Source organism: Salarias fasciatus, chromosome 1 (genome assembly GCF_902148845.1).
Source record: "Salarias fasciatus chromosome 1, fSalaFa1.1, whole genome shotgun sequence".
Lineage (NCBI taxonomy): Eukaryota > Metazoa > Chordata > Actinopteri > Blenniiformes > Blenniidae > Salarias > Salarias fasciatus.
The window spans coordinates 39,198,186-39,214,151 of record NC_043745.1 but is presented as its reverse complement, the minus strand read 5'-3'; the positions used below and the strand labels follow the sequence as shown (position 1 = coordinate 39,214,151).

The 15,966-nt window shown below is 47.3% G+C and overlaps 1 protein-coding gene across 1 annotated transcript; it reads right to left on the bottom strand.

The window, feature by feature from the left end:
* Positions 1 to 1,612: 1,612 nt before the first annotated feature.
* On the bottom strand, positions 1,613 to 14,976 carry LOC115388721 (lactase-like protein). The gene is made up of 14 exons (XM_030092008.1): positions 14,914 to 14,976; positions 14,605 to 14,785; positions 12,751 to 12,911; positions 11,787 to 11,874; positions 10,444 to 10,553; positions 9,992 to 10,120; positions 9,815 to 9,910; positions 6,966 to 7,020; positions 6,733 to 6,894; positions 5,564 to 5,838; positions 5,368 to 5,494; positions 3,449 to 3,648; positions 3,307 to 3,370; positions 1,613 to 1,728 (listed from the first exon to the last, which is right to left on the bottom strand). Exons 1-14 carry the CDS (start codon positions 14,974 to 14,976, stop codon positions 1,613 to 1,615), a joined length of 1,827 nt encoding a protein of 608 aa, XP_029947868.1.
* Between the last annotated feature and the right edge of the window lie 990 nt (positions 14,977 to 15,966).

Here is a 15,966-nt window from a genome sequence, read left to right as displayed (position 1 = left end):
TTAAATCAAGTTAAATTAAAGTTAACTACTGAGAAAAATAAATACCCAAAGAAGAGAGGCATAACATTAACAATGAGAATAAACAAGTACTTCAATAAAAACAGATAAAACTAAAAACTCAAGAATATATCACATTTATATGGCTAAAAAGTTCCATTCAAAAACATGTTTTTCACAGGGAACAGGGAGAAAGAAGGGCTTTGTTGATCATGAGGTGTTTTTCGCAGATCACTTATTTATTTGTTTATTGTCTGCATATAGTATATATATATATATATATATATATATATATATATATATATATATATATATATATATATATATATATAAAATGTATGCATTTATTTTTTATTTATTTTGTATTTATTTAATTCTTTTATCTATTTATTTGTTTATTCATTTACTTATTTATTCATTCATTCATTTGTTTGTTTGTTCTGTTGTGGGTGGGTGTCAGATGGTTCGGTTCTGTGTGGTTCTGTGCTGGAGAAGCGCTGGATGAGGAGAACCATCAGCCTCTGGGATGAGAAGCGTCATGAGGACTGAGATCCGTTAGTGTGTCTTTGTGTTTTTTTATTTGATCACTGATGACGAAAATCTTTTAACAAATTAAAAACATAGATACAAAAGGACTCAGTGCTTTAAATCTATTTGAATCCAACCAGAATGTTGATTTATTGAACTCTGAAACTGTTTTCCTCAGATCTTTGTATATTTTTTTTTTTACATACAATCTGATCAAACTCTGGACGATCCTGAACTCTTGATGTTTCTGATCTGATTTCCTGAAAAACTCCAGCTGCTCAGACAAACTTTCTTCAAACATCCAGTGATGAAATGATGGAGCAGTCCATCATTAGCATTAGCATTAGCATTAGCATTAGCATTAGCATTAGACCCTGAGATAACTGGATTCAGATCTGGGCCTCGGTCGCGTCACGCCGGCGTTCACATCTGCTGAAAAGGAAAAGCAGATGAACAATCAGCACGATGTTTCCCTCCAGACTGAAGCACTCCTGAATCATGCTCCAGACCCTTCCTGGTCCTGGTCCTGGTTCAAGTTCAGGTTCTCCTGGTCCTGGTTCTGGTTCTGGTTCCAGTCCAGATCCTCCTGGTCCTAGTAGTTTTAGAGTTGACAGTCACCGTGACACAATCCACCTTGGTGTTCTGCTCATATGAATGTCTGACGTCTCTGTTTTCATTATTAAATCAAACAGCACCACCTAGTGGACCAACGTGAGCACTACACTGTTTCTGTTGTTTCCGTGGAAACACGCCGCTTTCAAAACTTTCCTGTTTAAGAGCAAAACTTTTCTGAATGAAAACAAAAAATGAACTTTTACTTGAGTAAAAAATGGTAAAACGCAGAAACCAGTCATGAATCAGTACGTAAAAGTCAAAGTTATGGACACAGAACTTTTCAAACCGGGATTCGAACCGACAGCTCTGCCATGAAAGAAAGAATCAGTCGACGTTCAACCCTGAAAAACGCCTTTAATGAAGGTTAAAGATCTACAGAGTTTCTCCTGTACAGACAGTTCATGAGCTCCTCTGGGGGGGGGGGGGGGGGGGGGGGGGGCATGAGGACGGGACGGGGACGGGGGACTTCCTGTCAGAGGCGGCGCCGCAGCAGGAACATGAGGAAGACGGCGCTCAGCAGGATGCAGAGCGTGCAGACGGTGGGAACCACGATCTCCGTCACCATCTCCATGTGTCCGATCAGCGGGTCTGAGGAGGAGGAGGAGGAGGAAGAGGAAACACGGCGTGAGGTGAGTAGAACCCCCCCCCCCCCCCCCCCCCCCCCCCCCCCCCCCCCCCCCCCCCCCCCCCGAGTATGGCAGGCTATTAGAGACACAAATCTTCATGTATTTACAAGAAAACGCTGCGCTCCGTTCAATTCCAGAAGTGACGTGTCCGATCAGAAAAGACGCCGCTCGATAACGGTGTATTTCTGGTCTGGAAAAATGCCACTTTTTTTTTTTTTTTTTTTTTTTAAAGAAAGAACATATACAAACTCTCGTAGAGGCAAACAGTCAAACAATCAAGAAAAGAACACAAGCAAAAAGATAAGAATTACAAAGGGGGGGGGGGGCAAACAATCAGACATGGCACAATCTGCCAATTGAACAAGTGAAAATCGTCACTTCAAATTCAGAGAACTTCTCTTAAATCCAGTCTTTCTTTCTTGACAAAATAGTTTTTTTTTTTTTAATTGAATTTATCTTAAAGGTGCATTAAGGAGTTTGCACGTTTTATGCGAAACAGCGCCCCCTGCAGGTCTTGGGCGTAATGCAGCTTAGTGAAAAACTCGTGCCTGTGGCTCGCGTGCACGGAAGAGGGGAACTCCTTCCTCGCTCTTTTAGTAGCGCTCAAGTAAGATTTAAGTTTCTTCTCCCTGGTGGAGTCTGTGTGGAGCTGTGGCAGTGCCAGAAGCCAGTCTGTTCTGACTTTCTGGAAGCTCCTGCTCAGTTGTTGCTCACTCAGCATCTGGCGGAGTAATGGCGGACAAAATGAAACCTAACCAGCCGGAGCGCGCATTACGTCATTCCTTTCAAATTCTCCCCAAAAAAACTCTGGTGCCGGACCGGCACTGTGACTTTCAAGTGACAGTTTAGCCTGTTAGAGGTACTTGTAATGAATATGTCAGGGCACATTGTACACATCATTAAAAACGTGTAACATATTCATGGTGGAAAATAAGTATTTTTAAGGTTGTAAAACTCCTTAATGCACCTTTAAATTAAGCAAAACGAGACATTTTCCTTCAAAACAAGTTGAAAAAACTGGCTCAGATTTGGACTTTTTGCGGTGCTTCTGGTTCTTCGGCACCTGGTTGTGTTCATGTTTTCTAATGTAAATGTAATTTGTAATACAGCTTTTAAAAACCCGAATATTATCTTATAAACACACATCGGAATAATCCGGTTGAAAGTGACATTAAATACTGTTCTGCCATGTTCTATCTGCAAGGCCTGTGGGGTCCTTCTTCTTCTGTGGTGTCTGTGTAAAATAAGGTTGAACATGCAAACAGCACATCTGGTGGCATGGAGTAGAAATGCAGTCGTGCTGTGGTTTGAATGGGGAGATCCTGATCACGTAAACAGGAGTAGAGAAAATTGGCTGCATGTGTAAAGAGATGCTAACTGAGGTTTGAGGATCGTCTCTTCAACTGGAGACACAACAGAAAGAATCAGCCTTGAAGACGAGCAGGTTAGCGGAGAAGCTAGCTTCACGCTGGCCAAACATTTGGTCTTTGAGACGTGAACCGAGAACCGGATCCCGCGGATCCTCCGGGCTGGAACTGACCTGCAGCCAGCAGTTGGTTGCTGGACGAGCAGGTCTCCACCGACTTCCTCCTCCAGCTGTCCACCTGCGGACCACAGACACACAGCGTCACGTCAGGGCCCGGGTGGGCGGGGCTCTGCGGCGGGGGCGGAGCCCGCCCTACCTCTCTCTGGTTGGGGAAGCCGTTGGAGCCGATGATGCGCTTGTAGAAGTGGACCGAGGCCTTGGGGTAGCGCGGCTTGGCCTTGCTCCGGAAGTCGACGTAGAAGAGGCCGAAGCGCTCCGAGAAGCCCTCGTCCCACTCGAAGTTGTCCAGCAGGGACCAGGCGGTGTAGCCCTTCACGTTGACGCCGTCCCTCACCGCTGCAGCGCGGAGACAAGTCAGGGAACAACGTTAGCATGCTAGCGCAGAGTCTACATGGAAAACACACGCAACACATTTAGGGAACTTTCTACAACTCTCTTCAAATGAGCATTGTAAGAAGTGTTGAGGGAAATTTGGTAAACTGAAGGGAACGGTTCCCTGAAATCTCCATTTGAGTTGTTTCAGACACAACGGAAAGCTAGAGCATCTTCCTAAAGCCTACAGCCGGGTTCCTCAATTAGCGGACAGCGGTCCACGACCGGACCACGGCATACCTCGCTGCGGACCCAGGGCAAATGTTTGGAAAAAAAAAAAAAAAAAAAAAAAATCTTTCTTTAAACGCTCCATGTTCCGTGTGAGCACCGTTCTGCGCCGCCCCGCTCCGCGGCGCGCTCCGTCGCACCGCACTGCTCGGCACTGCTCGGTACTGCCCGGCATCCCTTGGTATCACTGGTGCCCCCCCGCGCGCCCCGCCCCGCCCCGCTCCCACAGGGCACTGAAGCCCGGACCCATGCTTTTATGTAAAAAACAAATGTGGACCTTCAAGACTTGTACTTGAGGACCCCTGGCCTACAGGCTAAGTGTTGAGGGAACATCAACAGATTGCAACAGTTCTCTGAAGAGAGGAAACTCGGTGTTGAAGGGACTTGAACAGATTGTAACGGTTCCCTGAAGAGTGGGCACTCGGTGTTGAGGGAACATCAACAGATTCTAACAGTTCCCTGAAGCGTGCACGCTCGGTGTTGAGGAAACATGAATAACTTGTGAAGCCATCCTGATGTCTGTATGCAACGTATTTAGGGAACATTACCAGATGCTAACAGTTCCCTGAAGAGTGGAAATTCGGTGTTGAGGGAACATCAACAGATTCTAACAGTCCCCTGAAGCGTGCACGCTCGGTGTTGAGGGAACATGAATAACTTGTGAAGCCATCCTAACGTCTGTATGTGACTTGTTTAGGGAACATTATCAGATTCTAACAGTTCCCTGAAGGGTGGGTGCTCGCTGTTGAGGGAACATGATGAACAGATCTGAACAGTTCCCTGAATTGTGGGCATCTGGTGTCGAGGGAACATAAACAGATTGTAACAGTTCCCTGAAGTGTGGGCGCTCGGTGTTGAGGGGACATCAACAGAGTGTAATAGTTCCCTGAAGGGTAGACGTTCAGTGTTGAGGGAACATGAATAACTTGTGAAGCCATCCTGATGTCTGTATGCAATGTATTTGGGGAACATTACCAGATGCTAATAGTTCCCTGAAGAGTGGAAACTCGGTATTGAGGGAACATCAACAGATTCTAACAGTTCCCTGAAGCGTGGGTGCTCAGTGTTGAGGGAAAATTATGAACACACTGTAACAGTTCCCCGCAGTGTGGACGCTCAGAGTTGAGGGAACATCAACAGAGTGTAATAGTTCCCTGAAGGGCGGACGTTTGGTGTTGAGGGAACATGAATAACTCATGAAGCCATCCTGATGTCTGTATGTGACGTGTTTAGGGAACATTACCAGATTATGAACACCTCTCAAAGTCGGCATATGAGGCGTTCAAGGAACCTTATCTCCCTGTGAGGCATTTAGAGGACGTCTGTGATTTCCAGTTTTAGAAAAAAACCCCGGTATTTTATCTGAGCTGCAGTCGGCAGGTGGAGCAAAGAGTGGGTGGAGTTTCAGCAGAGAGTGGGTGGAGTTTCAGCAGAAAGTGGGCGGAGCAGCTTCACCTTTCAGCATCTCGTTGATGTAGTCCTTGAAGTACTGCACCCTCCAGTGGTCACACAGGTCGGTGCACAGCATCTTCTCCGACACGCCGTTCTCCGTCACATAGATCATGGGGTTCCCGTACTGCGTCTGCAGGCCACGGCGGAGGCCGTCACTCTCGGGTCAAAGGTCAAACGAAGAACCGGAGAGTTTTGTCACCTTAACGAAGTTCAGCAGGCGCCTGAAGCCCCAGGGCACCGAGTACAGCCACTCGGACCCGGGGTCGGGCCACTGGGGGTCCACCAGCTCCGCCAGGTCACGGTCGGTGAAGTAGCTATCTCCCAGGGCTGATGGGTAATTCTTCTGGGTGACGTAGCGGGTGGTGAAGTGTCCTAGGCCCAGGAAGTCGCAGGTTCCCTTGATGTAGCTTTTCTCCTGAGGCGAGAAGACGGGGAGCCGAGAGGCTCCAAGACCCTGCTGACCGCTCTTCCTGCCTGCAAGGGAGCGCGCACGCACACACACACACACACACACACACACACACACACACACACACACACGCACACAGTGAGAGAGACACACACATTCCAGCTCTTCACTCCCCACGCCTGACATTTCTCACACAAATCAAGAACTCGGCCGTCAACAGGATTTAAAAGAATACATCAATAAAGTCGTGTGACGGTAAAAACCCTGCGTCTGCCAGCAGCCACCCAGCCTGAGGGGCGGTGAGAGAACCCTGCTGCTTTTAGAGACGCTCACAGTGAAAGCAGCAGGCTGTTAGCTCAGCTGCTGGTGTCAGTGAGCCGTTAGCTTAGTGAGCCGTTAGCTTAGTTGTTGGTGTCAATGAGCTGTTAGCTCAGTTAGCCATTAGCTTAGCTACTGGCGTTAGTGACATTAGCTTAGCTTCCAGCCTCAGTAAGGTGTTATCTCTGTTAGCCAATAGCTTAGCTACTCGTGTTAGTGAACCATTAGCTTAGCAACCAGCATCAGTAAGCTGTTAGCTTAGCTACCAGCATCAGTGAGCTGTTAGCTCAGTTTGCTGTTAGCTTGGCCACTAGCTCAGTGAGCTGTTAGCTTAGCTACCAGTGTCAATGAGCTGTGAGCTACTATTTTAGCTACTACCATGAGAACTAGTAGCACCACTACCACCACTACTAACCTCTATTTTAACTACCACTTGCAGTACAATAACTACTCATGTTACTCGAACCACTACAGCCCCGATTCTAACTCTGACTACCGCCGTAGTTCACATCGTGTTGTAGCAGAATTATTACTGCAGCATCACGTCATCAGGTGGGCCAAACTAACCCGTCTGTCCACGTTCACACAGTATTTTCATTACCACCTCTTGGTGTGGTCCGCCAGGCGACCTTTGACCTTACCGATGTAGTCCTTCATGACCTGCGGGTAGTCCCCGTTGAAGATGGGCGTGGCGAACCAGCCCAGGTAGAACTGGATGTACCGCTCCGCCGCCTCGATGTCGCGCTGGTTGGACACGTCCACCGGCTCGCCCCAGTCGGCCGTCAGAGAGATTCCCAGCAAGCCTGGACAGACAGATGGGGGGACAGCGGTTCGAACCCCATCCGCCGGAGCCGACTGCCGCACCCGAGCTCACCTTTCTGTTTGCTCCTCCACTGCACGTCGTACGTGTGCCACACTTTGGCGTGAGCCTGGAGACAGAGCAGAGGACAAGGCGTCAAACTCCAGAGACGGGTGGTGAAGGCTCCGCCTGGAGAACATCACAGTGTCTAGAACCGTTTGAAAACCGTGGTAAAGTTACTAATGTCAACTCCACTTGCAACTGTTTTTTCTTTTAACTTTTACTTTTAAACTTGATAGCGAGCATTAACCGGAAATAACAGAGGTGGGAGACTGATGACATCATTCAAAATGGCCGCCCCATTCATCTTAGTTATTTTTGATTTTAGCCGAGACTCTACTGGTCCAGATCTGTTATTTTTGATGAGTAATGGCAGCTGTTAGCCTTTAGCTTTTAGCTCATTCAGGAACATTTCACTGGAAAACAATAACAAAGAGGACGAGAGATTTAAAGATTTTAAATGATATCAGGTGGAATTTAGATAAGAAAAAATTCACGGTGTTGGTTCTGCTGGATCTGAGTGCCGCTTTGACACAGCAGACCACCACATTTTAATAAACAGACTGAGGCACCTGGTGGGCCTCTCTGGTACCGTTCTTAACTGGTTCAGTTCTTTTCTCACAGATCGATGTTTTTATGTAAGTTTGGATACTTGTTCCTCAGGAACTCATGAAATTAGGTGTGGGGTTCCCCAAGGTTCAATTTTAGGTCCCATACTTTTTAATCTCTACATGTTTCCACTTGGGGACGTCATCAGGAGACACGGCATCAGTTTCCATAGCTACGCTGACGACACTCAGCTGTACATGGCCGTGTCTCCTGGTGACTCAGGGCCAATAGAAACCCTTTTTAACTGTATTTCAGACATCAAGTCATGGATGCAGTGAATTTCCTGCAGCTCAACCAGGACAAGACTAAGGTTTTAGTTATCGGTCCCGAAGGTCAGAAAGAAAATTTTACAAAAATTACGGGATTTTAAACCAGAACAATCAGTGAAGAACCTGGCCGTGATTTTTGACTCTGAGCTACATTTTATTCCACACATAAAAAACATAACTAAGATTGGATTTTATCATCTTAAGAATATCGCCAGAGTCGCCCGTTTCTCTCTCAGGCCAGCAGGAGGCGATAATGCAGCTTTTATCTCCTGTAGATTAGACTACTGTAATGCCTTGCTCTCTGGTCTTCCCAAAAAGAATATTTCAAACCTACAGCTATTATAAAACTCAGCCGCCGTGCTGACGAGGACCAGGGGGCGGAGCCACATTACAGCGGTTTTACAGTCGCTGCATTGGCTCCCTGTCCGTTTCAGGATCGATTTTAAAGTTCTCTTATTAGTTTTTAAATGTCTTAATGGCCTTGCGCCTTCTTATTTAGCTGATCTGTTTTTACCCTATCGACCCTCGCGGCCCTGAGGTCCTCTGGTAGTACCTTATTGTGTGTTCCTAAACCCGGAACCAAGACGAATGGTGAGGCGGCTTTCGGCCACTACGGCCCCCGCCTGTGGAACAGCCTGCTGGAGAACCTCAGGACCACAGAGACCGTTGATATTTTTAAAGGGAGGTTGAAAGCACACCTTTTTAATCAGGCTTTTAACTGACCTTTTATAGTACTGTTATTCCATCTTTATTTATGTAATTTTATTCTATTTTATTATACACTTTCAACTTGTTTTACTTTTTTACTTTATAATCCTATCTTGTTAACTTATTCTAATTTCGTGTCATATTTTATTATGTTTTAGCTGTTTAATTCCAGTGTTTCCTCAGGGGGTCCTTCACACCGGGAGTTGGTCCTGGTCCTACGCTGGGGTTACTGTGCCCGGGTCCTCTGGTCCCGGCTGGCCTGGGGGGCTCCACACTTCGGTGTGCGGGTTCCCTTGGTCTGTCGGGGTCGGAGGTCGGGCGCTGGAGCCCCAGTATTAATTGACCCTCGATTTCTCCTGGTGTGGGCGGCCCCACTGGTGGTGTTTTCCCAAGATGCTCAGTGACATGCCTCCGCTCATGTCTCCTCTGTTCTGTGCAAATTAATGGGAGAGTGTGTGTGTGTGTGTGTGCGCGTGCGTGTGTGGTGCATACTGTTTGATGGCGCGGTTTTTATTCTTTTTGTTTTTATGACTGTTTTTACTGTTCAGCACTTTGCGTTGTTTTCATTAATATGAAAAGTGCTATATTAATAAAATTTGATTTGATTTGATTTGATTTGAATGTCCAGTTATCAAGACAACTTTATCAGGGTCGTTTCCACTTGGTGTTAAAGGAGAACTATGCAAGATTTGCTTTAGCGCTCCCCCTACTGAAATTGAAATTGCAAGCGCTGTTTTCAGGACACAGACCCCGGGGGGAGTGGAGGGACCAGCGAATCACCGTGACAAGTCTTTGTTTACCCCCACAGGGATTCTGAAACACATTTACTGAGGTAAAAAAGTTGCATAGTTCTGCTTTAAAACGCGTCTCGGGTGATCTGAGAACAAGTGACGAGTTCGAAAGGCGAGTGTGAACAGACACCGATGCGTCTTCACTGGGAGCCCTTCCTGTGGGTGTCCGGACCTCTTCCTGTGGGTGTCTGGACCACTTCCTGTGGTGGTCTGGACCACTTCCGGTGGGAGTCCAGACCACTTCCTGTCGTAGTCCAGACCACTTCCTGTGGTAGTCCAGACCATTTCTTGTTATAGTCTGGACCACTTCCTGTGGTGGTCTGGACGTTCTGACACAGTGACGTTCCTGACACAGCTGTTCGGCTGCGTTGCCCAGCAGCGGGGGGGGGGGGGGGGGGGGGGGGGGGGGGGGGGGTGGTATCCGGCCTTTCTGTACATATCTATGGAGGAGAAGGACGAGCGACTGGGACGTGGTCCGGCGTCTCACCTTGATGATGTGGTGAGCTGCTCTGTAGGCGCCGGAGCCCCTCAGCTTCAGTCCGGGGGCGTGCTCCCCCGTCTCGTACCCCTCCACAGCCACAGACTGCAAACAAAGCACGCTGACGCTAAGCGCCGCAGACGGGAAGGCAGCGAGACGGCGGGACGGCCGGCGCGCCACACTCACCCACGGGTTGTTGAAGGTGATCCAGTACTTGACCCGGTTCCCGAAGCGCTCGAAGCACAGGTTGGCGAAGTCGTTGAAGTGGTTGACCATGCTGGCATTCTGCCAGCCGCCGTATTTCTCCTGCAGCACCTGAAGGGCGGCAGAGCGAAGCACTGAGAAACCTGCTGGCCTTCACTTCCTGTTTCCAACATCATTTCAATTCAATTCAGCTTTATTTATAAAGCGACGATTACAACAGAGTCATTTCTACTTTTACAGAGAAAACCCAACAAATCCACAAGAGCAGGAAGACACTGAGGGAAGGGTTTTATTGGTACATATGGAAGCTTATTTAAGATATTTCAGCCACGTTTCAGACTTTAGATCTGGTGGATTTCATGGCTTTTGAGGGGAAATCGAATCGCCAACCCTGGGAAGGTGAGCGCCTTGAAAGAAGAGCGAGCAGAGGTCACCTGAGGCAAATCCCAGTGGTACAGCGTGACGATGGGCGTGATCTGGTTGTCCAGCAGCATGTTGATCAGGTCGTCATAATACTTGATGCCTTTCTCATTGACCTGCTCGCCTGCAGGAACCGAAACACAAAGACGGCGAGGAGATGAGGCGCGAAGCGGAGGACTCCCGCGAGCTCAGGAATCGAACAAGTCTTCTGGCTGAAAACGCTTCATTCTGATTCATCAATTACTAGAAAAAAAAAATTAGTTTCACAACCAAACATGAACGTTTCTAAGGCAGAAACTCCTAATCAGCAGCATGCTAACAATAGCATGCTAATAGCAGCATGCTAACAGAGGTGATGATGAAACAAAAGAAAGCGCTGGAAGATGCAAATGCAGGCTACATGTATAAGGGCGGAGACATCGTGGCGACTAGAGAGACCAAACACTGGTGGTGCTCTCGCCGAGGCGTCCGGTGGATCATGAGCGTCCGGCGGCACCGTGGAGACGGCGAGGCGACTGCGCTGGAGTCACACAACGAGTCAATCGTCAAGGAGACGTCGAGGAGACATCTCCGAGGCCTACAGCGGACTGGAAGGTCTTAAAAAACTACAACTCGTATGAGTTTCCGGTCCCTCCTGGAGACCCGGCTAGTCTCCAGGAGACGTTTCTGAAACCAGCAGAGACTCGAATCACCACCAGGTCTCCACCTAGTCTCCAACAGGTCTCTCCCAGGTCTCCACCAGGTCTCTACCTAGGCGCCACCTAGTCTCCACCAGGTCTCTCCCAGGTCTCCGTCTAGTTTCCACCAGGTCTCCACCAGGTCTCCACCTAATCTCCACCAGGTCTTCACTTAGTCTTCACCTAGTTTCCACCAGGTCTCCACCTAGTTGCCACCTAGTCTCCACCCGGTCTCTCCCAGGTCTCCACCAGATCTGCACCAGGTCTCTACTAGGACTCCACCTAGTCTTTACCTAGTCTCCAACAGGTCTCCACCTAGTCTCCACCTAGTTTCCACCAGGTCTCCACCAGGTCACCACTAGCTCTCCACCAGGTCTCCATCTAGTCTCCATCTAGTCTCCATCAGGTCTCCGTCAGATCTCCACCCAGTCTAAAGCAGGTCCCCATATAGTCTCCAACTAGTCATCAACTAGTTGCCACCTAATCTCCACTTAGTCTCCACCAGTTCTCTATTGAATTTCCACCTAATCTCCACCAGGTATCCAGCTAGTCTCCACCAGGTCTCCATCTCTTCTCCACCTAGCCTCCATCCTGCCTCCACCCAGCCTCCAGGTCAGTGAGATGGGCCCTTTAGCGTTAGGTGCGTTAGCTGCTGGTAAACAGCTGTGCGTTTCTCTTACTTTTCAGTCCGGTGGGTAAAATCCTCGGCCAGGAGATGGAGAAGCGGTAATGATTCAGCTTCATGTCCTTCATCAGCGTCACGTCATCCTCGGAGACAAACAGCAGGAAACCTTTTTTTTTTTTTGTTTTCAACTTCATGTGATGACAGGCTATTAGCTTAGCTTGGCACAAAGTCAAGACACTGGCTAGCTGGAGTTAGCCAACTCATTTGTTATTGTCACCTCTAAGTTTTTGAAGTTAGCCTGTTAACTCAAAGTCACAGTCAACACTCATCTCGCACCTGCTGCTACGCTAACTGTACTTGTTACAGAGCCGGGAGTCAAACAAGTTAGCATTGTATTGCTAACTTCTTTAGCCTGAGGAAGGGGACCCAAGAAGTGAAAAAATTTGTAAGTATATACAGTTAAAAGTGCAATAAGTAAGAAATTATCTATAAAATAATTAAAGTCATTCCCATTTTCCACCGGCCATTGAAGAAACATTCCCTTTAAACAATCTTTCTCCTCCATTAACAATACCCTGGTCAAGTTTTTCCCTCTCAAAATCCTTGAAATGATGTGTGGTGTTCCACAGGGATCTATTTTAGATCCACTAAATTCTCATGTTTTACTTCAGTTTTACACAGCAGGGTTTCAAAGATGATGTGCGTCGCCATGAAAATGACAGCAACACTGTAAACAGTGTAGTTTTAATATTGGTCCACTAGTTGGTGCTGCTATTTGTTCTTGTAATGGAACCACACACACAAGCTACACTATAAACATTAACACTGGAGAACACAGACAGAACGCCAAGTTATTATCTCAGTGTTTACAAAAAATTCGGTTTTCAGTGACCTGGAGCACTGTTGTCATGGAAACGGACACCCAAAACAGTACGAAATGTTGCCATGTGAATGTGGCCCGACGTGAGGAGCACGTGTGAAGCGTGGAGAAACAGGTGAAGGCTCGCTCTTCTTCTCACCTTGAATTTGCGGTAGCCCTCGCAGGAGAAGTCTCCGGTGTCGTTCAGGAAGATTTTCCCCTTCCTGTGGGCGAAGGCATCCCAGATGCTCATCCCCTTCCCGTCGGTGTTCCAGGCTCCTTCGGTTTGATAGGCCGAGCTGCCGGCGCCCCACGAGAAACCTGCAGAGCCGCGCACACATTCCACGCTGTCAAGATGCTAACGCTAATGCTAACGCTACTTGTAGTGGGACGTGTTCCACGTTCCTGAGTGAGTTCAGGATGAACGATGCTCGTCTTCTGATAAACTGGAGCTTTGTGAAAACATCACAGAACTGCCCACACCATCTGACATGCTAATGCTAAAGCTAACAGTGGGTTCAGGCAGCAGGAAAAGATGAAACAGCTTGTGAGAACGTTTGAAAAAACAGAGAGACTTCAGGTCATGCTAATGCAACAAGTAGCATGACACAGTAACATGTCGGTCTGGGATTACGCTAGCTGAGCTAGCTGTCTGCGACAGAGAAGCTTAGGCTCATGCTAATGCTAATGCTAACACTTAGCTCTGTGACATTGAGCAAAAGACAGCAGCTCTGCAGCTCCACGATCACCTCTGACAGAAGTAATAAGCCTACGGAGACACCGGTAACTAGAACCGAGTAACTAGTTACAATTTAACCATCAGTTAGTAACTAGTTACATTTTTACCATCAGTTAGTAACTAGTTTAATTTCAAACATCAGCAACTTTTCTACTTCATCAGTTAGCAGCGAGTTACATTTTAACCTCCAGTTAGTAACTAGCTCCACTTCAACCATCAGTTAGCAATTTGTTCCACTGTCGCCATTAGTTAGAAACTAGTTCCATTTCAATCATCATTTAATGACTTGTTCCATCAACCATTGATTAGTAAGTAGTTACACTTCAACCAGCAGTTAGCAACTTGCTCCATTTTAACCATCAGTTAGTGACTGGTTCCACTTCACCATAAGTTGGCAATTTTTTCCATTTTCACTATCAGATAGTAACTAGTTTCATGTTAACCATCAACTAGTAACTAGTCACACATTAACCATCAGTAACGAGCTGAACTTCAATGAGCAGCTAGCAACTAGTTCCATTTCAACCACCAGTTAGCAATTTGCCCATCGTCACAAGATAACTAGTTGCATGTTAACCATCACTTAGTGACTAGTTTCATATTCACCATCAATTAGTAACTAGTCACATGTTATCCATCAGTTAGTAACTAATTCCATTTCAATCATCGGTTAGTGACTAATTCCATTTTAACCATCAGTTAGTCAGTAGTTCAATTTTAACCAGCAGTTAGCAACTATTTCCATTTCAACCATCACTTAGCGACTAGTTCCAGTTGAACCATCAATTAGTAACTAGTTCCATTTAAACAATCAGTTAGTAACTAGTTCCATTTCAACCACCAGTTAGCAATTTGTTCCATCTTCACAAGATAGTAACTAGTTGCATGTTAACCATCACTTAGTGACTAGTTTCATATTCACCATCAATCAGTAACTAGTCACATGTTATCCATGTTATCCATCAGTTAGTAACTAATTCCATTTCAATCATCGGTTAGTGACTAATTCCATTTTAACCATCAGTTAGTAACTAGCTCCATTTTAACCAGCAGTTAGTAATTAGTTACTGTCATGTAGTTCCAGTTCTACAGAGATGAGTTATTTTATAAACATGAGAGACATGAAAGCTGCAGGACTGTGGTCCCTCCTGGATCCAGTCCAGATCCAGGATCAGATTCTGGACTTGAACCGACATGAAGAGATTGTTAGAAGAGCTTCTCTGGTTCTGGTTCTGGTCTCTGGTCTCTGGACCCCCCCCCCCCCGTCCCTCCTACCTGTCGGGAAGGTGCTGTAGAAGAAGGCCGTTCGGTCATTCTTGGTCCAGTCGAAGTCTTGTCCGGCGGAGACGCCCAGCAGCAGTGTGAGCAGGAGACAGCAGCTCGATGCCGTCCTCTGCACCTTCATCATCCCCATCATCATCATCATCATCATCATGGTCGTGGTCTTCGGTTCCACCTGCAGAGCACAGCAGACGGTCAGCTGGAGCTCAGAGATGGGGGGGGGGCGGATCAGGTGGGACCAGGTCCCCAACCTGCGGCAGAGGGACGGCCGCTTCATTTCAGCCAGCTGTGGGACACACGGACACAAAAGGCGAGCAGAGACAGGAAGTAGGCCAGCTTGTCCAGCGTGCTCAGGAGCAGAGACATGTCCGGGGGTTAGTGGTCTGAAACTCTCCTGACCTGCTGATCCGCCTCCGAACGGCAGGAATCATCTCCCGGGTTCTGTCCCTCGCTGTCCGCTCGCCGCCACTGTCCGCAAAACAAAACCCGCAGAGGCATCCAGCGCCGGGGCGGCCGCTCAGCGGCCCCCCCGCCCGCACCCTGAATAACCCCCCCCCCCATTGGGAGGCAGTCGAGTGTGAGGGTGAATCTGCTGGGGCAAACATATCTTTTGGGAAAAGGCGGGATTTTGACGCAGTAAGCAAAATGAATGTCGGAGCCGTTGGAGAGCATTCAGACCGCTGAACAGAGCGGCGAGCGGTTCTCCACTGACACAGAACTCACCCACAACCACACGGTTTCATCAGTCTGGGCAACGCTAGCGCCCGAGAAACAGCAGTTAATAAGAAGTAAAGTGGTCCCAGACGCCATCCCTGAGGAACACCACCAAGCATGTCGACTGTATTTGAAGAGGAAAAAACGTTTTTCATCACTGATGTGATTTATTTATGTCATCTTCAGGATAATTAACAATTTTATAAACATATTTAAAAGAGATTAAAAAAATAAACATGCAGGTCAGTTTGTCGCAAACCGGGAAAGAGGCAGCTAACTGAAGCTAGCCCACTAGGTTCTGTGTTCTAGAAGAAACCAAACATCTGAGGAGTTTCTGATAGTGTGTGGTGTTGATAGAGTTCAGTCAGAACAAGAACCTTGTTCCTCAAATAACACAGAGTTCTACTCATCATATCCGCTAAACATCTGTGAACATTTAAAATCATCTGAGAGGACCGTTAGAAAATCCTCTGCTCTTCATATCTGGAGAACATCTGTGAACTCCACTCTTCTCCTCACGTCTAAAGAACATCTGAGAACCTGTTCTCCTCCTCACATCTGGAGAACATCAGTTCCACTCGCTGTGTGCTGCCACCTCCTGGTGGTGAAAACGTTTACAGGAACATGTAAATATAAAGATTG

What these genes read in the sequence shown, in the direction of transcription:
- LOC115388721 (XM_030092008.1), bottom strand. Translation starts at nt 14,976, where the DNA reads ATGTCTCTGCTCCTGAGCACGCTGGACAAGCTGGCCTACTTCCTGTCT. An exon ending in AGGGCTACCGCAAATTCAAG is followed by an intron (nt 11,875 to 12,750) that starts GTGAGAAGAAGA and finishes TTTGTCTCCGAG; the next exon opens with GATGACGTGACGCTGATGAA. An exon ending in GGTCATGAAGGACTACATCG is followed by an intron (nt 5,839 to 6,732) that starts GTAAGGTCAAAG and finishes GCTCCCTTGCAG; the next exon opens with GCAGGAAGAGCGGTCAGCAG.